The 26,535-nt window shown below is 51.4% G+C and overlaps 1 protein-coding gene across 1 annotated transcript in view; it reads left to right on the top strand.

Annotated features, from left to right (window-relative positions):
- Positions 1-26,535, top strand: part of LOC123749125 (uncharacterized) — a 90,459-nt gene that overhangs the window by 47,719 nt on the left and 16,205 nt on the right. The window contains exon 4 of the mRNA XM_069324591.1: positions 16,864-17,010. Coding sequence (XP_069180692.1) covers positions 16,864-17,010 — 147 coding nt within the window. The remainder of the gene's footprint in view (positions 1-16,863; positions 17,011-26,535) is intronic.

Raw genomic sequence — 26,535 nt, 5'->3', positions numbered from 1 at the left:
GGAGAAGTGGTACTCCAGATGACAAAACTGCTTAGATAGTTGGCTACCAGCTATCGTGGCTGCGGTTCACCTAAGCGTGACTATATTGACCCTTATGCACCCTGTGTACAGTGATCCCGGGGCTAGGGGGGCCTGCCCCTTGACGTGGCCTTGGACCATATTCTGTATATTGAATATGTCCAGGTCAGGGCCTTCACGGAGCAAATTTCAAGGTCGCTCTTGGTGAGACCCATGCCTTGTAGACCATGCGCACTCTCCTTGCACCATCCACCCCTCCAATTAAGGGTTATTGAGGAGGCGGATGCTGTATGCTTTCCGGTATACTCCCGGACCTTCTGCAGGATCTCGGGGGTGCCGTACTTGTCGCACTTGCTCTGATGTGGACGGGAGAGTGGGAAGTTATCAGCTGAGACCTGGGTGTCTAATATGAAGGCCTTGTCACCTTTGCAAGCTATAATGTCAGGCTTACAGAAGGTCCCTCCATCTGGTATACGGACTTCGCGCTCCACCTCAAAGCCTCTTTGCCGCAGGCGGCCAGCTATGAACCGGGTGATGTCGTCGTGACGTTTCACCCGAGCCCCGTGTGTCTTGTGGCAAGCCTGGGATATGTGGCCCAGGGTTCCTGGTTTCTGACAAGCATCACAGAGACCAGAAGCCTCGGGTCTACCCCTGGCTGCCCTAGACGGCGTGGCTACAGCGTTTGCTCTGATTTGGATGGCGTGAGCTAAATCTCCTCCGCTTAGCAGACGGGTGCCGGACGCAACCCACTTGTGACAGGATGGGACCTCACAAGAGGAAGCGAGGCCAGCGCCATCGACCATGCTGTACAGTTTTGCCTTCCATCTCCTAGCGCACTCGGTCGTCCTGCTGGAAGGCGTTCCAGCGGCCGTGGTCGGGTCTACCCATCGACGCATTCTCGCTTGGAACGTGGGTAGGAGAGCCGCTGCCACCACCACTGGGTCCGCCGATCCTGCTAGCGCCCCGAGCCGCTTGTTCTTTTGTAGCAGACCTTTTAGCAGACCCAGTCTAGTGGCCCTGGGAAACTCCGCGGGGGCACTCGGGTCTGATGGATGTGACCCCTGAGTCTCCTCTCGCTATGTGCGAGTTTGAGGGTTGCTCTGTCCCCCTTGTCTCAGGGCGACGCTTATTGTTTTTGCCTCCGTCATGCTGCCTGTTGGGTCGGTGACACGTTCGACTCGGAGTCCTTCGAGATTTGTTACTTGTTTGTGACTCAATTCACCCAATCTACAGATGACATTGTTCGGGGTGCAGGCGGCTCGCACGTTGCAGGATAGGTTTAGGTTGTTGCAACGTGTTCGGTTGGTTGCTTCCCCAGATGCCCTGAGGCTGCCCCGTTTTGCTTATAGGGACCCAGACTTTGGGGTGTTGGTCACTTCGACCTTGGTTCAGTCTGCCCCCCCTTGTTCTTTCCCTGCTGTAATTCATTCAGTTCCTCACCCACCCACCCCCTGCTTCCGGCTCATAAGTGTCTGAGGGCTTCGGGGTCAGGGCAGGGTTCAGAGGTTTCTGAGACTAGGGCGGTTTCAGGGGTTGCCCCTTTCGGGGTGGAGATGGAGGCATTCAAGTCTGTTCCTCCAGCCATAGCTCCAGGGTCTGACCATTGGGCCCATTTTCTTTCTGCCATTCTGGCCGCCCCGGCTTTTTCTTTTGAGACCGGGGCTTTGGAGGACGACTCGCTCCCGAGGCCTGACGTGGAGGCTCCCGGGGTTGGGGAGGAGCTGGCTTGGGGGGCCTTGGGCCCCGTTGGACCCTTGGAGGGTCGGAACACTCTACAAGTGAGGCTTACTGTTACAAGGAGTGGGGTTTTCCTTTCCCCCCTCTGCGTACGAGTTGGATTTAGGTTCGGCACCTCCCCGGGTTCGGTTCCGTGTCCTTGCAGGTCCTTCAGTTCCGTCCTTCCAGAGGTTTTCAGCTTCCCGCGTCTCGCCTGCTGAGGTGCGGGCGGCCATTGCGGCTTACCTCCTGCACGACCCGGAGTATGCCTCCATAATGGATCTATCTTCTTTCAGGTTTGGGGCTTCGTCTCTGTACCGGGTTTGTTATGAGGTTCAGGGTTCGTCCTGGCTTATGGACTGCCCTTTGTTCTCGCTGGATGCTTGGGAAGCCTTCTGTCGTACCCACACGCTTGAGTGGCGCGAGGCGTTGACTGTGGTCCAGGTTTACCTGGGGGGACGACTTTGAGCACCTTAATGAGTGCCTTTTTGCTCCGGCCCGTCTGCTGGATGTTGGCACGGTTCAGCTTCACGTGCAGGTTCCTTCCCTGTCTGTTGGCTGCGCTTGTGGCTGAGGACTTGCACACACGTGGCCTGTTGGCTGCGCTTGTGGCTGAGGACTTGTGCACACGTGGCCTGTTGGCTCCGCTTGTGGCTGAGGACTTGTGCACACGTGGCCTGTTGGCTGCACTTGTGGCTGAGGACTTGTGCACACGTGGCCTGTTGGCTGCGCTTGTGGCTGAGGACTTGTGCACACATGGCCTGTTGGCTGCGCTTGTGGCTGAGGACTTGTGCACACGTGGCCTGTTGGCTGCGCTTGTGGCTGAGGACTTGTGCACACGTGGCCTGTTGGCTGCGCTTGTGGCTGAGGACTTGTGCACACGTGGCCTGTTGGCTGCGCTTGTGGCTGAGGACTTGTGCACACGTGGCCTGTTGGCTGCACTTGTGGCTGAGGACTTGTGCACACGTGGCCTGTTGGCTGCGCTTGTGGCTGAGGACTTGCACACACGTGGCCTGTTGGCTGCGCTTGTGGCTGAGGACTTGCGCACACATGGCCTGTTGACTTCAGTCCTGCGTTTCTTTTCCCTCCTGGAGCTGTCTTCGGATTGGCTTGAGGATGTGGTGGAGGTGCTTGGGGCCGTTCCTTGGGTCTGGTGCTTTGGTCTCGGCTGGTCGTGCGTCGTGTGCACTTTTGAAGTTGTTTGCGACGATCCTGCGGGATGCACTGTCGTGGTTTTTTGCTGCACGTCTCTCGTGTCGACAGGTGGTTTGCGCTGCACGTCTCTTGTGTTGACAGGTGGTTTTCGCTTCCTCCTTGGAATCCGCTTGGGCCTTGGCTCTTAAACTGTCTTTGCCCTTTTGTCTTTTGATGTTTGCGGCCTCTGCGGTCAAGCAATATATGCGGGCAGCTTCTTCCAGCTGCTGCCCAATGTCTGACTTGTTGGTTCTCTGGGGTTCCCGGGTGGGTTCTTCCCAGAGGGGTCGTGCCAGGGCTCGTGGTTCTGCTCGAGTAGGCCACAGGTGCCAGTTTTGGAGCGATGCCACCTTCGGTCCCGGCTGCACCTGGTGCAGCCAGGTGCAACCTGGTGATCTTTTTGCGGTGATCGCTCTGTGCGCAGGTCTGATTCTCATAAGGGGCATCGGCCATTTTGCATTTTTTCTCGAGGCCTGTGGTGCTGTTGGGTGGCTCCTCCTCCTTAGGGGGGGGGGGGGGTTAGGGGCTGGCAGGGCAGGCCTCTTCTCCTGCGCTTTGTCAGGTCGTCTTGGAGTGAGTGAGCTTGGGCGAGGTCGAAATGACGACGTCTCTCAGGTGGGTTTCCTGCCGTTTCTGGTTCCGAAATGGGACTGTGTGGACCTGCGGTTCATTCTGGACTTGTCATGTCTGAACCCCTGGGTTTCCTGCCCCTCCTTTTGGATGACCACTCTGCCCCAGGTCCGGCTGCTGGTGGAGCCGGGTGCTTCGATGGTGTCCTTGGACCTCAAGGACGCGTATTGGCATGTCCCGATTCATCCTGGGTTCAGGGACTGGCTTGGTTTTGTTGTGGGGCGTCGGAGTTACTGCTTTCGTTGTCTCTCGTTCGGGTTGAACCTGGGGTCTCGCATGTTCACACGCTTTACCCGGGTCGTGGTGACCTGTATGCGTCTGTTAGGTGTTCAGGTGTTGGCCTACCTTGATGACTGGCTGGTTTGGGCTCCCAGTTGGTCCGTGTGTCTGCTCGCCAGGGGTTTAGTACTTTTCCAGCTAGCCGGGTTCGGGTTCCTGGTGAACTGGCAGAAGTCCCATCTGGTTCCCGCCCAGGTTCAGACCTGGCTGGGTCTTGTATGGGATTCTCAGACCACTTCCTTGTCTCTCCCTCTGGAGTCTCTCCTTCAGCTGCAGTCCCGTGTGTGTTTGTTTCTGGGGGGTTCCCTGGTCACTCGGAGGTTGCTCGAGGGTTTGTGTGGGAGTCTGAACTTTGCGATGATGGTCTACTCACCGGTCGGGTTTGGCTTTGTCGGCTGTTCTGGTTCCTTTGGGGACGTTCCTTTCGCCTCTCATGCGATCGCTGGGTTCGACCCCCGGGGGGGCCTTACGTCAGCTGCTGCATTGTCAGCTTCCTCTAAGGGTTTTTTCCGGGTTCATTGCCTTGGCGCCTATCCAAGCCATCGCTCGATGTGTTCATGGAAGCGTCATTTCTCGCCTGGGGCTTTGTGACCAGTGCTCACCAGGGCAGCCGGGGGCAGTGGGGTCCGTACTTCCGTTGGGCCCACAGCACGGTGTGGGTGTTCGCTGCGGTGGGGTTCGAGCTTCGGAGGGTTCAGGTCGCCCGCAGATCGACGATCCGGCTCCATTCGGACTGCTCCCTGGTGGTTCATTGCCTGAATTGAGGGGGTTCGATGCAGTCCTTGGCTCTTTGGGGTTGGTCGCTTCAGGTGACTCGTCTGCTGAGTTCTCGGAGTCTGGCTCTCCTGGGGGTTCACTTCCCGGGTGGGGGGGGGGGTCCAATGTCCAGGTGAACGGCCTATCCCGGTTCGTTCCCCTGTCCAGGTGAACCTCATCGCGTCGGTGTGGTCGAGGCATCTTCCGTTATATGTGGCGCCCTTCCCCAACCATGAGGCCATCGGGATTGACACCTTCCACCAGGACTGGTGGAAGGTGTGGTGGTTCCTGTACCTCTTTGTCCCGGTTCAGCTGTTGCTCCAGGTTCTGGCTTGCTTAGAGACTTAACAGGGGCAAGTAGTCCTCTTGGCCCTGTGGTGGCTGGCCCAGCCGTAGTTTCAGGCGCTGCTTGCCCGGTGTCCGAATCCGGAGGTTTTCCGTGGCTCCGCCTCTTTCAATAGATCGGCCTGGTCCGTTACGAGACTGGTTCACTCCTCTCCTCAAGTCTTCGCATTTGGTGTTTTTGACTCCGGTTTATCACCATCTGTATGGTGATCAAGTGGCTTCATTAATGGTTTCCCACCTGCGGGCTTCTTCTCGGCGGCAGTATGAAGTTTCCCGGCGATCCTTCCGGTTCTTTTTGACTCTTCGTCTCTGTACTTTCCTTTCAGTTTGGGTGGTGGTGTTCTTTCTCTTGTGGTTGTTCCAGGACCGTCCTCTTATGCCGAATACTGTCGCCTCGTATCGTGGGTCGTTGGCGGAGCCGCTGCAGCTTGCTTTCGGTATAGATGTAACTTCTGTACAGTTTTGCAACCTGTCTCGCGCGTTGTTTCACATGAAGTACTAAAGGCACTAGACATGGAAGGGGCTGAGCATAGCATTGAGAAGGTTTTCAGGCTAGGCTGGTACAACAAAGACCGAGACCGAATGATAAAGATAGTGTTTGCAAACGAGAGCACATAGGAGAAGATCCTATCAAGGAAGAGCTCCCTGAAAAACATGGGAAAATTAAAAAATGTATTCCTCCAGAGAGACATGACAAGGGAGGAGAGAGCCGTGGCGGCAGAAGCAAGGAAGAGGCGCAGGGCGAGAGGGGAAAACCAGGAAGTCACAGCTCCCAACACAACACCCCCCAGAGGCGAGGGGGGAACCCACAACCAGCTACCCAGTAACACCAGAAGGGAGGACAACCCCGCCTCCCTCCTCTGCATAGAAAACCCCCCTACCCCAAACCCTCCCTGCCCCCACTCAAATGTTCAGCAAAATCTTCCTCCCCCCCGCACCCAATTCCCACCCTTCTACCCCTCCCCTCCTCCCGAGTCCTCCCTCCCCCCTGTTCCTTCCTGTCCTCCCTCCTTTTTCACCCCATACCCTCCCTGTCCCTCCCCCTTCACTGGATCCCCCGCCCCTCATCCCAGTATCCTCTGAGACCCTGTTATCCACCTCACAGGTCCTCACACCCATGGAACAGCCTCCCCCACCAGCAGAACACTCACCAAGGAGGCGATTTGAGAAGGGACAGAAGAAAGTGAGTCTCAAAGTGATGTACACTAACATAGATGGAATTACAAATAAAGCAAATGAGCTTGGAGAACGGGTACTAGAGGAAAACCCAGACATAATAGCCCTCACAGAAACAAAGGTCACGAAAACAATAACAGATGCAGTGTTCCCACAGGACTATTATGTTATGAGGAAAGAGAGGGAAGGAAGAGGTGGGGGTGGTGTAGCTCTGCTGGTAAGAAAAGGCTGGGATTTTGAGGAGATGGATATTCAGGGCTGTGAAGGTTTCAGTGACTACATAGCAGGTACTGTAACAAATGGAGGGAAAAAAATTATAGTCGTAGTCATATATAATCCACCACCAAATGACAGAAGACCTAGACAGGAATATGATAGAAACAACATGGCCACCATTAACATAATAGAAAGAGCAGCTTCTGTTGCTAGCAGGAATGGATCTGGACTACTAATTATGGGAGACTTCAACCATGGGAAGATAGATAGGGAAGAACAGAGACCCGCATGGAGGACCAGAAACATGGAGAGCTAAGCTGCTGGACGTGGCAACAAGAAACTTTGTAAGCCAGCACATCAAAGAACCAACAAGAATGAGAGGAGAAGATGAACCAGCAATGCTTGATTTGATATTTACCCTAAATGAGTGGGATATAAGGGAAGTTAAGATGGAAGCGCCCTTGGGAATGAGTGACCACAGTGTATTGAACTTTGAGTACCTGGTAGAGCTAGGACTTATCTCCCCCAAAAAAGAACTAGGAATCAAAAGGCTGGCATACCGAAAGGGGAATTATGAACAGATGAGAAGTTTCCTAAGTGAAATACCTTGGGACACAGACCTCAGAGATAAGTCTGTAAGGGTATGATGGACTATGTTACCCAAAAGTGTCAGGAGGCAGTAAACAGGTTCATCCCGGCCCAAAGGGAAAAATCCGAGAAGCAACAGAAGAATCCATGGTATAATAGGGCATGTATGGTAGCGAAGAAACTGAACAAAAGGGCGTGGAGGAACTTCCGGAATAACAGAACACCAGAAAGCAGAGAGAGATACCAGAGAACCAGGAATGAGTACGTCAGGGTGAGAAGAGAAGCAGAGAAAAGTTTTGAAAATGATATAGCAAACAAAGCCAAGACCGAACCAAAGCTACTCCACAGTCACATCAGAAGGAAAACAACAGTGAAAGAACAGGTATTGAAACTTCGAACAGGCGAGGACAGGTATACAGAGAATGACAGAGAGGTGTGTGAAGAACTCAACAAGAGGTTCCAGGAGGTCTTCACAATAGAACAAGGTGAGGTCACTGTGCTAGGAGAAAGGGAGGTAAACCAGGCGGCCTTGGAAGAGTTCGAAATTACGAGAGAGGAGGTCAAGAGACACCTGCTGGATCTGGATGTTAGAAAGGCTGTTGGTCCAGATGGGATCTCACCATGGGTATTGAAAGAGTGTGCAGAGGCACTTTGCTTGCCACTCTCCATAGTGTATAGTAAGTCACTGGAGATGGGAGACCTACTAGAAATATGGAAGACGGCGAATGTGGTCCCAATATACAAAAAGGGCGACAGGCAAGAGGCACTGAACTACAGGCCAGTGTCCTTGACTTGTATACCATGCAAGGTGATGGAGAAGATCGTGAGAAAAAACCTGGTAACACATCTGGAGAGAAGGGACTTCGTGACAAATCGCCAACATAGGTTCAGGGAGGGTAAATCTTGCCTTACAGGCTTGATAGAATTCTACGATCAGGTGACAAAGATTAAGCAAGAAAGAGAGGGCTGGGCGGACTGCATTTTCTTGGATTGTCGGAAAGCCTTTGACACAGTACCGCATAAGAGGCTGGTATATAAGCTGGAGAGACAGGCAGGTGTAGCTGGTAAGGTGCTCCAGTGGATAAGGGAGTATCTAAGCAATAGGAAGCAGAGAGTTACGGTGAGGGGTGAGACCTCCGATTGGCGTGAAGTTACCAGTGGAGTCCCACAGGGCTCTGTACTCGGTCCTATCTTGTTTCTGATATATGTAAATGATCTCCCAGAGGGTATCGATTCATTTCTCTCAATGTTTGCGGACGATGCTAAAATTATGAGAAGGATTAAAACAGAAGAGGATTGTTTGAGGCTTCAAGAAGACCTAGACAAGCTGAAGGAATGGTCGAACAAATGGTTGTTAGAGTTTAACCCAACCAAATGTAATGTAATGAAGATAGGTGTAGGGAGCAGGAGGCCAGATACAAGGTATCATCTGTGAGAGGAAATTCTTCAGGAGTCAGAGAAGGAAAAAGACTTGGGGGTTGATATCACGCCAGACCTGTCTCCTGCAGCACATATCAAGCGGATAACATCAGCGGCATATGCCAGGCTGGCCAACATACGAACGGCATTCAGAACTTTGTATACCACATATGTCAGGCCAATCCTAGAGTATGCAGCCCCAGCATGGAGTCCATATCTAGTCAAGAATAAGACTAAACTGGAAAAGGTTCAAAGGTTTGCCACCAGACTAGTACCCGAGCTGAGAGGTATGAGCTACGAGGAGAGACTACGGGAATTAAACCTCACTTCGCTGGAAGACAGAAGAGTTAGGGGGGACATGATCACCACATTCAAGATTCTAAAGGGAATTGATAGGGTAGATAAAGACAGTCTATTTAGCACAAGGGGAACACGCACAAGGGGACACAGGTGGAAACTGAGTGCCCAAATGAGCCACAGAGATATTAGAAAGAACTTTTTTAGTGTCAGAGTGGTTGACAAATGGAATGCATTAGGGGGTGATGTGGTGGAGGCTGACTCCATACACAGTTTCAAGTGTAGATATGATAGAACCCGATAGGCTCAGGAATCTGTACACCTGTTGATTGACAGTTGAGAGGCGGGACCAAAGAGCCAGAGCTCAACCCCCGCAAACACAACTAGGTGAGTACATCCGGCCTGCTCATGTGCAGCCTGAGCAGTCCTGGTCTTTGGACAGAGTGCTCTATCTCTCTTCACCTCGGTTTTTTGTGGGCCCCTTCAGTTCAGGATTGTTTTTCTAAGGCTCTTTTCCTGTTGGCATTGGCCTCTGGGGGTCAGGTTGGAGAGCTTCATGCTCTCCTACGGCGCAGGGGTTTCTGCTCTTTTGGTTGTGGTGATAGGTTTGTTCGTTTGCAGCCGTCTCCTTCTTTTCTGGTGAACAATGAGACTGCAGGTTTCTGGAGGAGTCCTTGGGTTGTTGATGCTTGGTTGGTCAGGCCGGGGGTGCATCATGTTTGTGTCCAGTTGCAGCCATTATTTGCGTGCCATGGCTTTTGTGTCCAGGGATGCGCTTTGGGTTGATCCAGTTTCCCATCTTCCCTGTTCGCGGGTACGGGTCTCTCAGGTCGTCCGCATTGTTATTAAGTCTAGCCAGCCTGTGGTCTATCCCTGTGCCCATGACGTTCGTAAGTTTGCTGCTCTTGTTGCCATCTCTGGGAACATGTCCTAGGCTGACATTCGGGTACGGGGTTTTTGGTGGTTGAACAGGGTCCTGGCTGCATGCTACCTCATTAACATTCCTGGGCTTTGTCGGGCCTGTGTCACTTTGGGTCGGCGGCTACAGCCTGTCTCGACTTTGAGTTGAGATGTGAGTACCAACCGCCTCCTAGGTAAGTCCCTTTTCTTTTTCGTCTTTGGTGAAGTAGCTCTGGGGAGCCGTAGGGGCTACCCCAAGAAAACCAGCGTTGAATGTAATGAAAAGCCATTTTCTGAGCGAGTCCCAGAGGCTCCCCGCCAACCCTCCCTCCCTCTGGTCGGAGGTTTTTGCGTATGTTGATATCTAGCCTCAGAACTGGGGTGTGGATCACCGGCACGGAGGGTCTGGGGCTCCCGCTTTTCCCTCCTGAGGAGGGGGGAACTGCGCAGACATGCGGCACGGCTCGTGTGACGTCATGCTCATTTGCTCGTTATCATTTGGGAAGTTCTGTCCACTTGTTTGTTTATTTTCGTTTTTTAACCAGAATAGGAGTTTGTTTTGGGGCGCTTACCTTTCAGGGTGCCTGTCCCAGTCGATGGCAGATATAGAATTCTCCAAAATCACATGTGTATTTCTACAGGCCATTACTCTTTGTGCCTCTCTGAGGGGGGCCAGGTTTTGGCTCGTGGTCCCCAGTAGGCCTAGAACTCCACCCACATTGACTGATGCCAAAGTTAGGGATATTCATATCAGCCTGGATAGGTCTGGGGAGCCTCCGGGACTCACCCAGAAAATGGCATTTCAATACATTCAAAGCTGTCTTTTTTCACACACACACACACACACACACACACACACACACACACACACACACACACACACACACACACACACACACACACACCTCTCTCTGTGTGTGCAGAGAGGTGTGTGTGTATGCAGAACTAGGAAACAGGATTGGTTCAACAGAAATTGCGAGAGGGCCAGAGACCAAAAGACACAAAAAATGGAATCAATACAGGAAGAGGCCAAACCCCCAAACATACCAGCGATACAAAGAGGCAGAAAGTAATTTTGAAAAAGGGATTGCAGGCAAATGTAAAACAGAACCAGGTCTATTCTATAAATTCATAAACAACAAATTGCAGGTAAAGGATAATATTCAGAGGTTGAAAATGGGAAATAGATTCACGGAAAATGAAAAGGAACTGTGTGAAACATTAAACAAAAAGTTCCAAAGTGTGTTTGTACAAAATTAAATCTTCAGGGAACCAGACACAATAAGAATTCCAGAGAACAACATAGAGCACATACAGGTGTCTAGAGACAAAGTGGAAAAAATGCTCAAGGAGCTAAATAAGAACAAAGCAGTTGGTCCAGATGGAATTTCACCATGAGTTCAGAGAGAATGTGCACCTGAGCTCAGCATTCCACTTCAACTGAATTTTCAGGCATCCCTGTTTACAGGAGTTGTAGCTGATGTGTGGAAAAAGGCTAACATAGTTCCAATCTACGAAAGTGGAAGCAGGGAAAACCCCCTTAATTATAGACCGGTATCATTGAAAAGTGTAATAATCAAAATATTGGAAAAAATAATTAAAACTAAATGGGTAGAACACCTGGAGAGAAGTGATATAATATCAGACAGACAGTATAGTTTTCGATCTGGAAGATCTTGTGTATCAAATTTACTCAGTTTCTATGATCGAGCAATAGAGATATTACAGGAAAGAGATGGTTGGGTTGACTGCATCTATCTGGACCTAAAAAAGTCTTTCGACAGAGTTCCACATAAGAGGTTGTTCTGGAAAATATTGGAGGGGTGACAGGTAAGCTTCTAACATGGATGAAAAATTTTCTGACTGATAGAAAAAAGAGGGCAGTGATCAAAGGCAATGTATCGGACTGGAGAAATGTCACAAGTGGAGTACCACAGGGTTCAGTTCTTGCACCAGTGATGTTTATTGTCTACATAAATGATCTACCAGTTGGTATACAGAATTATATGAACATGTTTGCTGATGATGCTAAGATAATAGGAAGGATAAGAAACTTAGATGATTGTCATGCCCTTCAAGATGACCTGGACAAAATAAGTATATGGAGCACCACTTGGCAATGGAATTTAATGTTAATAAATGCCATGTTATGGAATGTGGAATAGGAGAACATTTGAGCCGGTCGGCCGAGCGGACTGCACGCGGGACTTGTGATCCTGTGGTCCTGGGTTCGATCCCAGGCGCCGGCGAGAAACAATGGGCAGAGTTTCTTTCACCCTATGCCCCTGTTACCTAGCAGTAAAATAGGTACCTGGGTGTTAGTGAGCTGTCACGGGCTGCTTCCTGGGGGTGGAGGCCTGGTCGAGGACCGGGCTGCGGGGACACTAAAAGCCCCAAAATTATCTCAAGATAACCTCACACAACCTATATATTATGTGAGAAATCGTTAAAGAATTCTGATAAAGAAAGAGATCTAGGGGTGGTTCTAGATAGAAAACTATCACCTGAGGACCATATAAAGAATATTGTGCGAAGAGCCTATGCCACGCTTTCTAACTTCAGAATTGCTTTTAAATACATGGATGGTGTGACAGAGTTCCCCCCCCTTATAATTCTCCCACGCCTGCAGTAAGAGTCATGTCTACTTTTCCCAAGCGTTCTCTACGTTGCAGGCTACAATTTGATATATGGGAGAGAGTGAAGTGTTCTCGGAGAGCCGAGAAATTTGTGAAATAGCAATATTTTGGCCTGTGGTTTAGGCCCTTTAGGGAGCCAAGATGGCGCTTGCCTCCCTGATCTCCCGCCAAAACCGTGTGACGTCAGTGGCACCGGATTGGTCACCGACAGCAATGTGGCACCGGAAGCCAATGAAAACTTCCCATAGCAAAAGTAACGTCACGATGGAAGGGGGTCCAGGCCGCGCGCCACTCTGGCGCCATCAGTCAGACACGACACGTCATAGAGGTCGGACGTGCGACGGTTGGTCCTGTCAGTTGGACAGTTGTTTCCCGCTCCCGTGGATTTACGCGTCACCTGAAGTCCGCCAGTACTCTGAGAAGTCTTCCCTAGTTCATGTGTTGAACCGGAAGAGGGAATTGACGGTTATTTGAGCAACAAGTGCTCCAGTCAGGTACTGTGCCAGTAGCAATGAAGCCGTGCAGTGACGTACGTGACGTCTGTGGCAGTTCATCAGTTCGTGACAGCGTAGTGGCTGACAGAGCCACTGGGTAGCTGAGGAAGAGAGGACTATTTGGGGAAACCGGACGACTGTAGCTGAGACGTAGGCGACAGCCGTTGATGGGAGAAGACGACGGCCAGGAGACCGACTCCAACCTTCAAGAAGTTAAGAAGGAGGACGGACCTGCAGTGAGGAGGCACGGAGACGACGCGCTAAACGGTGGGACGACGAGAGGCTCTGGTGGGACACGACGACGTGTAGTGTGGGGGTGTTCCCGACACGAGGACCAGGAGCTACATCTCGACTCTCATCGGAGGATAGGGTGAAGTAGGTGTTTCTAGTTCCCTCCCCATTCCCCTTTAGTTAGCTATGTTATTTGGCTATATTATCTAGCCTGAGGATTTTATATGTCGTGAGCAAGTCTCACCCATGTCACGGTAAAGCACCAGTGTGCTAGACAGTACTATCAAGAGTACTTGTAATATTCATGTTGATTATTGGTGTATACAGGCACCAGAAACAAGTGATAAATTTACTGTGTTGTGTATATCTTTCTATAGATTTTGATATGAACATATAGTGGTGAATTATATATAATATTATGCCAGTATTTGAAAGTTAGGCTGTGTGCCCAGAAATCATTTATTTTCCATGTATTGATATTTGATGTATCTACAATATATATGCTATGTTCATGCAGTGATAAGTCGTTTGTGAGTACAGTGAATTATTGCGTTGTCGCCCACGAGAGAAAGTACTGAAAGCTCCAGTGTCAATATTTTATAATATATTGTTGGATGAATAACAGTATAAGACCATTACAGTGAGTCATTATAGCATTGATTGTAGACAAGACTGTTTGAGCCTGAGTACAGTGTAACCAAGTGATACGTGCTATTGTAGCCAATATCGTGTGTGCGAGTTCATAGTAATATTGGAGAACTTAAAGAAACAGCGCGCGTGATTCTGAAAACAAGCAAAGAGCTTCCGCGCGGGGGGCCAGGCGATCAGCTGTTCTTGACACTTGATGAGGAAGGGAGGTGTTGCCCCCTAGTGATCGCATACTATTCGTGGGAATTACCGGCCGCGTCAGGATCAGTTGATTTATTTGTTGTTGTTTGGCCTTTGTGACATCTTTCATACATTTTAAGTAAAATACAAAACTATCTTTGTGTTTATATCATCCCCTCCATTGATCTTGTGGCTATATTACACTGAAAGCATAGAGTGATAACAATAAGTACCTGCCTGATTCCTGATCTTTTGAGTGTGACCTTGCCAAGGCTACCACTAATTCCACCAGTCCACTGATGGTGTTACTGGCCACCTAAAACACCAGTTGGCGACCTTGTGGTTAACCGTAGAGCCCGATTGTTGGGGAGGGCACATGACAGTCAAGTGAACAAGTCGTGTTTCTCACTCTTTCTTAATCAGAGGCCGTTAAGATTGACTGGGAGACTCTCCTGGCGTGCAGTGGCGCCGTGAGGATCGAGTGAAGACCCGCAGGGCTACGGTGAGTTACCTTGAGCATAACTACTGCTCACCCCAGAGTAAGAGAATAGAGAGGTGAAACCCCAACAATGGCGATATACTAAAGAAATTGTTCACAACTTTTGTTAGGCCAAAGCTAGAATATGCAGCGGTTGTGTGGTGCCCATATCATAAGAAGCACATCAACAAACTGGAAAAGGTGCAAAGACATGCTACTAAGTGGCTCCGAGAACTGAAGGGCAAGAGCTACGAGGAGAGGTTAGAGGCATTAAATATGCCAAAACTAGAAGACAGAAGAAAAAGAAGTGATATGATCACTACGTACAAAATAGTAACAGGAATTCATAAAATCGATAGGGAAGATTTCCTGAGACCTGGAACTTCAAGAACAAGAGGTCATAGATTTAAACTAGCTAAACACAGATGCCGAAGAAATATAAGAAAATTCACTTTTGCAAACAGAGTGGTAGAAGGTTAGAACAAGTTAGGTGAGAAGGTGGTGGAGGCCAAGACCGTCAGTAGTTTCAAAGCGTTATATGACAAAGAGTGCTGGGAAGACGGGACACCACGAGCGTAGCTTTCATCCTGTAACTACACTTAGGTAATTACACACTTAGGTAATTACACATATGCCAGGCTGGCCAACATAACAGCATTCAGAAACTTGTGTAAAGAATCATTCAGAACTTTGTATACCACATATGTCAGGCCAATCCTGGAGTATGCAGCCCCAGCATGGAGTCCATATCTAGTCAAGGATACGACCAAACTGGAAAAGGCTCAAAGGTTTGCCACCAGACAAGTACCCGAGCTGAGAGGTATGAGCTACAAGGAGAGGCTACGGGAATTAAACCTCACTTCGCTAGAAGACAGAAGAGTTAGGGGGGACATGATCACCACATTCAAGATTCTCAAGGGAATTGATAGGGTAGATAAAGACAGGCTATTTAACACAAGGGGCACACGCACTAGGGGACACAGGTGGAAACTGAGTGCCCAAATGAGTCACAGAGATATTAGAAAGAACTTTTTTAGTGTCAGAGTCAAATGGAATGCATTAGGAAATGATGTGGTGGAGGCTGACTCCATACACAGTTTCAAGTGTAGATATGATAGAACCCAATAGGCTCAGGAACTTATACACCTGCTGATTGATAGTTGAGAGGCGGGACCAAAGAGCCAAAGCTCAACCCCTGCAAGCACAATTAGGCGAGTACACACACACACACCTTCAGGTCAGTGTTTACTACAACTAAATAAAGACTTTGGGTCCAGAATATAGACAATGCTTCATCAGTTAGAACTAATGACTTGACTCATAACTAATATTATAACCCAAGTCTCAAGGCAGCATGTTATACTTGAGTCCTTCACATGTTGACCCATTTGTGTATGTCAGCATGTCTATTATCTCTTAACTCAGAGCCAGATGCTTCATTATAGTCCAGTTACTTTACTCAGAGCCTGATGCTTCATTATAGTCCAGTTACTTTACTCAGAGCCAGATGCTTCATTATAGTCCAGTTACTTTACTCAGAGCCAGATGCTTCATTATAGTCCAGTTACTTTACTCAGAGCCTGATGCTTCATTATAGTCCAGTTACTTTACTCAGAGCCTGATGCTTCATTATAGTCCAGTTACTTTACTCAGAGCCTGATGCTTCATTATTGTCCAGTTACTTTACTCAGAGCCAGATGCTTCATTATAGTCCAGTTACTTTACTCAGAGCCAGATGCTTCATTATAGTCCAGTTACTTTACTCAGAGCCAGATGGTTCATTATAGTCCAGTTACTCTACTCAGAGCCAGATGCTTCATTATAGTCCAGTAACTTTACTCAGAGCCAGATGCTTCATTATAGTCCAGTAACTTTACTCAGAGCCAGATGCTTCATTATAGTCCAGTTACTTTACTCAGAGCCAGATGGTTCATTATAGTCCAGTTACTCTACTCAGAGCCAGATGCTTCATTATAGTCCAGTAACTTTACTCAGAGCCAGATGCTTCATTATAGTCCAGTAACTTTACTCAGAGCCAGATGCTTCATTATAGTCCAGTTACTTTACTCAGAGCCAGATGCTTCATTATAGTCCAGTAACTTTACTCAGAGCCTGATGCTTCATTCTAGTCCAGTTACTTTACTCAGAGCCAGATGCTTCATTATAGTCCAGTTACTTTACTCAGAGCCTGATGCTTCATTATAGTCCAGTTATTTTACTCAGAGCCAGATGCTTCATTATAGTCCAGTTACTTTACTCAGAGCCAGATGCTTCATTATAGTCCAGTTACTTTACTCAGAGCCTGATGCTTCATTATAGTCCAGTTACTTTACTCAGAGCCAGATGCTTCATTATAGTCCAATTACTTTACTTAGAGCCATATGCTTTATTATAGTCCAGTTACTTTACTCAGAGCCTGATGCTTCATTATAGTCCAGTTACTTTACTCAGAGCCAGATGTTTCATTATAGTCCAGTTACTTTACTCAGAGCCAGATGTTTCATTATAGTCCAGTTACTTTACTCAGAGCCTGATGCTTCATTATAGTCCAGTTACTTTACTCAGAGCCTGATGCTTCATTATAGTCCAGTTACTTTACTCAGAGCCTGATGCTTCATTATAGTCCAGCCTCCACCATTAATGTTAGTGTTGGTAATGACAGGTGCAGGAGACCATCAGGGAGGCCCTGGAGATGACGACCACAGAGACAGGTGCCACAGCTGACCCCGTACACCTGGGAGACTCGGACTCCAGCATCATGACTAAAGTTCAGGAAATCACTGGAGAAATCTCCCAGAAGGAAATAACAGTAAGTTTTTTTATTTTCTCTCATTGGTCATATCACAATATATTAAGTTCCATTTTGAAGACAGGAAGACTGTTCTTAGGTTTATTGAGGTTTCCCTAAGTCAACTACTGACTTTCCTCAACATGCAATCTGCAGTCCAGCCTAACTCCTGGATAAATATTTACTGGTAGGTGAACAGAGGCATCAGATGAAAGGAAACATGTGAACTATTTCAGCTACAGGTCCAGCACCAACCCCCTGCCAGTAGAGAGGGGCTGGAACTTCAGGTCCAGCACCAACCCTCTGCCAGTAGAGGGGGCTGGAGCTACAGGTCCAGCACCAACCCCCTGCCAGTAGAGGGGGGCTGGAGCTACAAGTCCAGCACCAACCCCCTGCCAGTAGAGGGGGGCTGGAGCTACAGGTCCAGCACCAACCCCCTGCCAGTAGAGGGGGCTGGAGCTACAGGTCCAGCACCAACCCCCTGCCAGTAGAGGGAGGCTGGAGCTACAGGTCCAGCACCAACCCCCTGCCAGTAGAGGGAGGCTGGAGCTACAGGACCAGCACCAACCCCCTGCCAGTAGAGGGGGGCTGGAGCTACAGGTCCAGCACCAACCCCCTGCCAGTAGAGGGGGGCTGGAGCTACAGGACCAGCACCAACCCCCTGCCAGTAGAGGGGGGCTGGAGCTACAGGTCCAGCACCAACCCCTTGCCAGTAGAGGGGGGCTGGAGCTACAGGTCCAGCACCAACCCCCTGCCAGTAGAGGGAGGCTGGAGCTACAGGTCCAGCACCAACCCCCTGCCAGTAGAGGGGGGCTGGAGCTACAGGTCCAGCACCAACCCCCTGCCAGTAGAGGGGGGCTGGAGCTACCGGACCAGCACCAACCCCCTGCCAGTAGAGGGGGGCTGGAGCTACAGGACCAGCACCAACCCCCTGCCAGTAGAGGGGGGCTGGAGCTACAGGACCAGCACCAACCCCCTGCCAGTAGAGGGGGGGCTGGAGCTACAGGTCCAGCACCAACCCCCTGCCAGTAGAGGGAGGCTGGAGCTACAGGTCCAGCACCAACCCCCTGCCAGTAGAGGGGGGGCTGGAGCTACAGGTCGAGCACCAACCCCCTGCCAGTAGAGGGGGGCTGGAGCTATAGGTCCAGCACCAACCCCCCTGCCAGTAGAGGGGGGCTGGAGCTACAGGTCCAGCACCAACCCCCTGCCAGTAGAGGGAGGCTGGAACTACAGGACCAGCACCAACCCCCTGCCAGTAGAGGGGGGCTGGAGCTACAGGACCAGCACCAACCCCCTGCCAGTAGAGGGGGGCTGGAGCTACAGGTCCAGCCCCAACCACCTGCCAGTAGAGGGGGGCTGGAGCTACAGGTCCAGCCCCAACCCCCTGCCAGTAGAGGGGGGCTGGAGCTACAGGTCCAGCCCCAACCACCTGCCAGTAGAGGGGGGCTGGAGCTACAGGTCCAGCCCCAACCCCCTGCCAGTAGAGGGGGGCTGGAGCTACAGGTCCAGCACCAACCCCCTGCCAGTAGAGGGGGGCTGGAGCTACAGGTCCAGCACCAACCCCCTGCCAGTAGAGGGGGGCTGGAGCTACAGGACCAGCACCAACCCCCTGCCAGTAGAGGGGGGCTGGAGCTACAGGACCAGCACCAACCCCCTGCCAGTAGAGGGGGGCTGGAGCTACAGGTCCAGCCCCAACCACCTGCCAGTAGAGGGGGGGCTGGAGATACAGGTCCAGCCCCAACCCCCTGCCAGTAGAGGGGGGCTGGAGCTACAGGACCAGCACCAACCCCCTGCCAGTAGAGGGGGCTGGAGCTGCAGGTCCAGCCCCAACCCCCTGCCAGTAGAGGGGGGCTGGAGCTACAGGTCCAGCCCCAACCACCTGCCAGTAGAGGGGGGGCTGGAGCTACAGGTCCAGCCCCAACCCCCTGCCAGTAGAGGGGGGCTGGAGCTACAGGACCAGCACCAACCCCCTGCCAGTAGAGGGGGGCTGGAGCTGCAGGTCCAGCCCCAACCCCCTGCCAGTAGAGGGGGGCTGGAGCTACAGGTCCAGCCCCAGCCACCTGCCAGTAGAGGGGGACTGGAGCTACAGGTCCAGCCCCAACCCCATGCCAGTAGAGGGGGGCTGGAGCTACAGGTCCAGCCCCAACCACCTGCCAGTAGAGGGGGGCTGGAGCTACAGGACCAGCACCAACCCCCTGCCAGTAGAGGGGGGCTGGAGCTACAGGACCAACACCAACCCCCTGCCAGTAGAGGGGGGCTGGAGCTACAGGTCCAGCACCAACCCCCTGCCAGTAGAGGGGGGGCTGGAGCTACAGGTCCAGCACCAACCCCCTGCCAGTAGAGGGGGGGGGGGCTGGAGCTACAGGTCCAGCACCAACCCCCTGCCAGTAGAGGGGGGCTGGAGCTACAGGACCAGCACCAACCCCCTGCCAGTAGAGGGGGGCTGGAGCTACAGGTCCAGCACCAACCCCCTGCCAGTAGAGGGGGGCTGGAGCTACAGGTCCAGCACCAACCCCCTGCCAGTAGAGGGGGGCTGGAGCTACAGGACCAGCACCAACCCCCTGCCAGTAGAGGGGAGCTGGAGCTACAGGTCCAGCACCAATCCCCCCTGTCAGGGGGTTGGTTGTAGTAGGTGTGTTGTGATGGTTGTTAATGTGCTGGTTGTGTAGGTGTGTTGTGGTGGTTGTTAATGTGCTGGTTGTGGTAGGTGTGTTGTGGTGGTTGTTAATGTGCTGGTTGTGGTAGGTGTGTTGTGGTGGTTGTTAATGTGCTGGTTGTGTAGGTGTGTTGTGGTGGTTGTGAGTGCGGTGGTTGTGTGTGTGATGGTTGTGTGTGTAGTGGTTGTGTGTGTGGTGGTTGTGAGTGTGGTGGTTGTGAGTGTGGTGGTTGTGTGTGTGGTGGTTGTGAGTGTGGTGGTTGTGAGTGTGGTGGTTGTGAGTGTGGTGGTTGTGAGTGTGGTGGTTGTAAGTGTGGTGGTTTTGTGTGGTGGTTGTGAGTGCGGTGGTTGTGTGTGTGATGGTTGTGTGTGTAGTGGTTGTGTGTGTGGTGGTTGTGAGTGTGGTGGTTGTGAGTGTGGTGGTTGTGTGTGTGGTGGTTGTGAGTGTGGTGGTTGTGTGTGGTGGTTGTGAGTGTGGTGGTTGTGTGTGGTGGTTGTGAGTGTGGTGGTTGTGAGTGTGGTGGTTGTGTGTGTGGTGGTTGTGAGTGTGGTGGTTGTGTGTGGTGGTTGTGAGTGTGGTGGTTGTGAGTGTGGTGGTTGTGAGTGTGGTGGTTGTGAGTGTGGTGGTTGTGTGTGTGGTGGTTGTGAGTGTGGTGGTTGTGTGTGTGTGGTGGTTGTGTGTGTGGTGGTTTTGTGTGTGTGTGGTGGTTGTGTGTGTGGTGGTTGGGAGTGTGGTGGTTGTGTGTGGTGGTTGTGAGTGTGGTGGTTGTGTGTGGTGGTTGTGAGTGTGGTGGTTGTGAGTGTGGTGGTTGTGAGTGTGGTGGTTGTGTGTGTGTGGTGGTTGTGAGTGTGGTGGTTGTGTGTGTGGTGGTTGTGAGTGCGGTGGTTGTGTGTGTGGTGGTTGTGTGTGTGGTGGTTGTGTGTGTGTGGTGGTTGTGTGTGTGGTGGTTTTGTGTGTGGTGGTTGTGTGTGTGTGGTGGTTGTGTGTGTGGTGGTTGTGTGTGTGTGGTGGTTGTGAGTGTGTGGTGGTTGTGTGTGTGGTGGTTGTGTGTGTGGTGGTTGTGAGTGTGGTGGTTGTGAGTGTGGTGGTTGTGAGTGTGGTGGTTGTGAGTGTGGTGGTTGTGTGTGTGGTGGTTGTGTGTGTGGTGGTTGTGAGTGTGGTGGTTGTGAGTGTGGTGGTTGTGTGTGTGTGTGGTGGTTGTGTGTGTGGTGGTTGTGTGTGTGTGGTGGTTGTGAGTGTGTGGTGGTTGTGTGTGTGTGGTGGTTGTGAGTGTGGTGGTTGTGTGTGTGGTGGTTGTGAGTGTGGTGGTTGTGAGTGTGGTGGTTGTGAGTGTGGTGGTTGTGAGTGTGTGGTGGTTGTGTGTGTGGTGGTTGTGAGTGTGGTGGTTGTGAGTGTGGTGGTTGTGTGTGTAGTGGTTGTGAGTGTGGTGGTTGTGAGTGTGGTGGTTGTGTGTGTGGTGGTTGTGAGTGTGGTGGTTGAGTGTGGTGGTTGTGAGTGTGGTGGTTGTGAGTGTGGTGGTTGTGTGTGTGGTGGTTGTGAGTGTGGTGGTTGTGAGTGTGGTGGTTGTGTGTGTGGTGGTTGTGAGTGTGGTGGTTGTGAGTGTGGTGGTTGTGAGTGTGGTGGTTGTGTGTGTAGTTGTTGTGAGTGTGGTGGTTGTGTGTGTGTGGTGGTTGTGTGTGTGTGGTGGTTGTGTGTGTGGTGGTTGTGAGTGTGGTGGTTGTGAGTGTGGTGGTTGTGAGTGTGGTGGTTGTGAGTGTGGTGGTTGTGTGTGTGTGTGGTGGTTGTGTGTGTGTGGTGGTTGTGAGTGTGGTGGTTGTGAGTGTGGTGGTTGTGAGTGTGGTGGTTGTGAGTGTGGTGGTTGTGAGTGTGGTGGTGGTGTGTGTAGTGGTTGTGAGTGTGGTGGTTGTGAGTGTGGTGGTTGTGTGTGTGTGGTGGTTGTGTGTGTGTGGTGGTTGTGTGTGGTGGTTGTGAGTGTGGTGGTTGTGAGTGTGGTGGTTTTGTGTGTGGTGGTTGTGTGTGTGTGTGGTGGTTGTGTGTGTGGTGGTTGTGTGTGTGGTGGTTGTGAGTGTGGTGGTTGTGTGTGTGTGGTGGTTGTGTGTGTGTGGTGGTTGTGTGTGTGGTGGTTTTGTGTGTGGTGGTTGTGTGTGTGGTGGTTGTGTGTGTGTGGTGGTTGTGAGTGTGTGGTGGTTGTGTGTGTGGTGGTTGTGTGTGTGGTGGTTGTGTGTGTGGTGGTTGTGAGTGTGGTGGTTGTGAGTGTGGTGGTTGTGAGTGGGGTGGTTGTGTGTGTGTGGTGGTTGTGTGTGTGGTGGTTGTGTGTGTGGTGGTTGTGTGTGTGTGGTGGTTGTGAGTGTGTGGTGGTTGTGTGTGTGTGGTGGTTGTGTGTGTGTGGTGGTTGTGAGTGTGGTGGTTGTGAGTGTGGTGGTTGTGAGTGTGGTGGTTGTGTGTGTGGTGCTTGTGTGTGTGGTGCTTGTGTGTGTGGTGGTTGTGGGTGTGGTGGTTGTGAGTGTGGTGGTTGTGAGTGTGTGGTGGTTGTGTGTGTGTGGTGGTTGTGTGTGTGTGTGTAGTGGTTGTGTGTGTGTGGTGGTTGTGTGTGTGTGTGTGTGGTGGTTGTGGGTGTGGTGGTTGTGTCTGTGGTGGTTGTGAGTGTGGTGGTTGTGTGTGTGTGGTGGTTGTGTGTGTGTGGTGGTTGTGTGTGTGTGGTGGTTGTGTGTGTGTGTGGTGGTTGTGTGTGTGTGGTGGTTGTGTGTGTGGTGGTTGTGAGTGTGGTGGTTGTGTGTGTGTGTGTGTGTGTGTGTGTGTGTGTGTGTGTGTGTGTGTGTGTGTGGTTGTGTGAGTGTGGTGATTGTGAGTGTGGTGATTGTGAGTGTGGTGGTTGTGAGTGTGGTGGTTGTGTGTGTGGTGGTTGTGTGTGTGGTGGTTGTGAGTGTGGTGGTTGTGAGTGTGGTGGTTGTGAGTGTGGTGGTTGTGGGTGTGGTGGTTGTGGGTGTGGTGGTTGTGAGTGTGGGGATTGAGTGTGTGGTGGTTGTGAGTGTGTGGTGGTTGTGTGTGTGTGGTGGTTGTGAGTGTGGTGGTTGTGTGTGTGGTGGTTGTGTAAGTGTGGTGGTTGTGTGTGTGTGGTGGTTTTGTGTGTGTGTGGTGGTTGTGTGTGTGGTGGTTGTGAGTGTGGTTGTGAGTGTGGTGGTTGTGTGTGTGTGGTGGTTGTGTGTGTGGTGGTTGTGTGAGTGTGGTGGTTGTGTGTGTGTGGTGGTTGTGTGTGGTGGTTGTGTGTGTGTGGTGGTTGTGTGTGTGGTGGTTGTGTGAGTGTGGTGGTTGTGTGTGTTTGGTGGTTGTGTGTGGTGGTTGTGAGTGCGGTGGTTGTGAGTGCGGTGGTTGTGTGTGTGATGGTTGTGTGTGTGGTGGTTGTGTGTGTGGTGGTTGTGAGTGTGGTGGTTGTGAGTGTGGTGGTTGTGTGTGTGGTGGTTGTGAGTGTGGTGGTTGTGAGTGTGGTGGTTGTGAGTGTGGTGGTTGTGTGTGTGGTGGTTGTGAGTGTGGTGGTTGTAAGTGTGGTGGTTGTGTGTGTGTGTGGTGGTTGTGTGTGTGGTGGTTGTGAGTGTGGTGGTTGTGTGTGGTGGTTGTGAGTGTGGTGGTTGTGAGTGTGGTGGTTGTGTGTGTGGTGGTTGTGAGTGTGGTGGTTGTGAGTGTGTGGTGGTTGTGTGTGTGTGGTGGTTGTGTGTGTGTGTGTAGTGGTTGTGTGTGTGTGGTGGTTGTGTGTGTGTGTGTGTGGTGGTTGTGGGTGTGGTGGTTGTGTCTGTGGTGGTTGTGAGTGTGGTGGTTGTGTGTGTGTGGTGGTTGTGTGTGTGTGGTGGTTGTGTGTGTGTGGTGGTTGTGTGTGTGTGTGGTGGTTGTGTGTGTGTGGTGGTTGTGTGTGTGGTGGTTGTGAGTGTGGTGGTTGTGTGTGTGGTGGTTGTGAGTGTGGTGGTTGTGTGTGGTGGTTGTGAGTGTGGTGGTTGTGAGTGTGGTGTGTGTGGTGTGGTGGTTGTGAGTGTGGTGGTTGTGAGTGTGTGGTGGTTGTGTGTGTGTGGTGGTTGTGTGTGTGGTGGTTGTGTGTGTGGTGGTTGTGTGTGTGGTGGTTGTGAGTGTGGTGGTTGTGTGTGTGGTGGTTGTGAGTGTGGTGGTTGTGAGTGTGGTGGTTGTGTGTTTGGTGGTTGTGAGTGTGGTGGTTGTGTGTGTGGTGGTTGTGAGTGTGGTGGTTGTGAGTGTGGTGGTTGTGTGTGTGGTGGTTGTGAGTGTGGTGGTTGTGTGTGTGGTGGTTGTGAGTGTGGTGGTTGTGTGTGTGGTGGTTGTGAGTGTGGTGGTTGTGAGTGTGGTGGTTGTGTGTGTGGTGGTTGTGAGTGTGGTGGTCGTGAGTGTGGTGGTTGTGTGTGTGGTGGTTGTGTGTGTGTGGTGGTTGTGTGTGTGTGGTGGTTGTGTGTGCGGTGGTTGTGAGTGTGGTGGTTGTGAGTGTGTGGTGGTTGTGTGTGTGGTGGTTGTGAGTGTGGTGGTTGTGAGTGTGTGGTGGTTGTGTGTGTGTGGTGGTTGTGAGTGTGGTGGTTGTGTGTGTGTGGTGGTTGTGAGTGTGGTGGTTTTGTGTGTGGTGGTTGTGTGTGTGTGGTGGTTGTGAGTGTGTGGTGGTTGTGTGTGTGTGGTGGTTGTGAGTGTGTGGTGGTTGTGTGTGTGGTGGTTGTGTGTGTGGTGGTTGTGAGTGTGGTGGTTGTGAGTGTAGTGGTTGTGAGTGTGGTGGTTGTGAGTGTGGTGGTTGTGTGTGTGTGGTGGTTGTGTGTGTGTGGTGGTTGTGTGTGTGGTGGTTGTGAGTGGTGGTTGTGTGTGTGGTGGTTGTGAGTGTGGTGGTTGTGAGTGTGGTGGTTGTGTGTGTGGTGGTTGTGTGTGTGTGGTGGTTGTGTGTGTGTGGTGGTTGTGAGTGTGGTGATTGTGTGTGTGGTGGTTGTGTGTGTGTGGTGGTTGTGTGAGTGTGGTGGTTGTGTGTGTCGGAAAATCCGACACCATTTAATATATCATACAGACAGATAATAGCTGTGTTGTATAAACAAGTTAACCCATAGAAAACGTAACTTGTAGTGGAATTACCGTCTAAAGAAAACGGGATATCATCACCACATACTATTATAATTCACCACCTATTATGGTGGGAATTATTATTAAATACATTAGTCTTTGGACTTTACCATCATAAAAACATCTTATATAAATTAACTTAATTATCAATATTATTATGTTGTGAGTGTGGTGGTTGTGAGTGTGGTGGTTGTGAGTGTGGTGGTTGTGTGTGTGGTGGTTGTGAGTGTGGTGGTTGTGAGTGTGGTGGTTGTGTGTGTGGTGGTTGTGAGTGTGGTGGTTGTGTGTGTGGTGGTTGTGAGTGTGGTGGTTGTGAGTGTGGTGGTTGTGTGTGTGTGGTGGTTGTGTGTGTGTGGTGGTTGTGTGTGTGGTGGTTGTGTGTGTGTGGTGGTTGTGTGTGTGTGGTGGTTGTGTGTGTGGTGGTTGTGTGTGTGGTGGTTGTGTGTGTGGTGGTTGTGTGTGTGGTGGTTGTGAGTGTGGTGGTTGTGTGTGTGGTGGTTGTGAGTGTGGTGGTTGTGAGTGTGGTGGTTGTGAGTGTGGTGGTTGTGTGTGTGGTGGTTGTGTGTGTGGTGGTTGTGAGTGTGGTGGTTGTGAGTGTGGTGGTTGTGTGTGTGGTGGTTGTGAGTGTGGTGGTTGTGAGTGTGTGGTGGTTGTGTGTGTGGTGGTTGTGTGTGTGGTGGTTGTGTGTGTGGTGGTTGTGTGTGTGTGGTGGTTGTGTGTGTGTGGTGGTTGTGTGTGTGGTGGTTGTGTGTGTGTGGTGGTTGTGTGTGTGGTGCGGTGGTTGTGTGTGTGTGGTGGTTGTGTGTGTGTGGTGGTTGTGTGTGTGTGGTGGTTGTGTGTGTGTGGTGGTTGTGTGTGTGGTGGTTGTGTGTGTGGTGGTTGTGAGTGTGGTGGTTGTGAGTGTGGTGGTTGTGTGTGTGTGGTGGTTGTGTGTGTGGTGGTTGTGTGTGTGGTGGTTGTGTGTGTGGTGGTTGTGTGTGTGGTGGTTGTGTGTGTGGTGGTTGTGAGTGTGGTGGTTGTGTGTGTGTGGTGGTTGTGTGTGCGGTGGTTGTGTGTGTGTGGTGGTTGTGTGTGTGGTGGTTGTGTGTGTGGTGGTTGTGTGTGTGGTGGTTGTGAGTGTGGTGGTTGTGAGTGTGGTGGTTGTGAGTGTGGTGGTAGTGAGTGTGGTGGTTGTGTGTGTGGTGGTTGTGTGTGTGGTGGTTGTGAGTGTGGTGGTTGTGAGTGTGGTGGTTGTGAGTGTGGTGGTTGTGTGTGTGGTGGTTGTGTGTGTGGTGGTTGTGAGTGTGGTGGTTGTGTGTGTGGTGGTTGTGAGTGTGGTGGTTGTGAGTGTGGTGGTTGTGAGTGTGTGGTGGTTGTGAGTGTGTGGTGGTTGTGTGTGTGGTGGTTGTGTGTGTGTGGTGGTTGTGTGTGTGGTGGTTGTGAGTGTGGTGGTTGTGAGTGCGGTGGTTGTGAGTGTGGTGGTTGTGTGTGTGATGGTTGTGTGTGTGGTGGTTGTGTGTGTGATGGTTGTGTGTGTGATGGTTGTGTGTGTGGTGGTTGTGTGTGTGGTGGTTGTGTGTGTGTGGTGGTTGTGTGTGTGGTGGTTGTGTGTGTGTGGTGGTTGTGTGTGTGTGGTGGTTGTGTGTGTGGTGGTTGTGTGTGTGGTGGTTGTGTGTGTGGTGGTTGTGAGTGTGGTGGTTGTGAGTGTGGTGGTTGTGTGTGTGGTGGTTGTGTGTGTGGTGGTTGTGAGTGTGGTGGTTGTGAGTGTGGTGGTTGTGTGTGTGGTGGTTGTGTGTGTGGTGGTTGTGAGTGTGGTGGT

This window comes from Procambarus clarkii, chromosome 14, assembly GCF_040958095.1.
Source record: "Procambarus clarkii isolate CNS0578487 chromosome 14, FALCON_Pclarkii_2.0, whole genome shotgun sequence".
Taxonomy (NCBI): Eukaryota; Metazoa; Arthropoda; class Malacostraca; order Decapoda; family Cambaridae; genus Procambarus; species Procambarus clarkii.
This window is presented reverse-complemented; position numbering and strand designations above follow the sequence as displayed.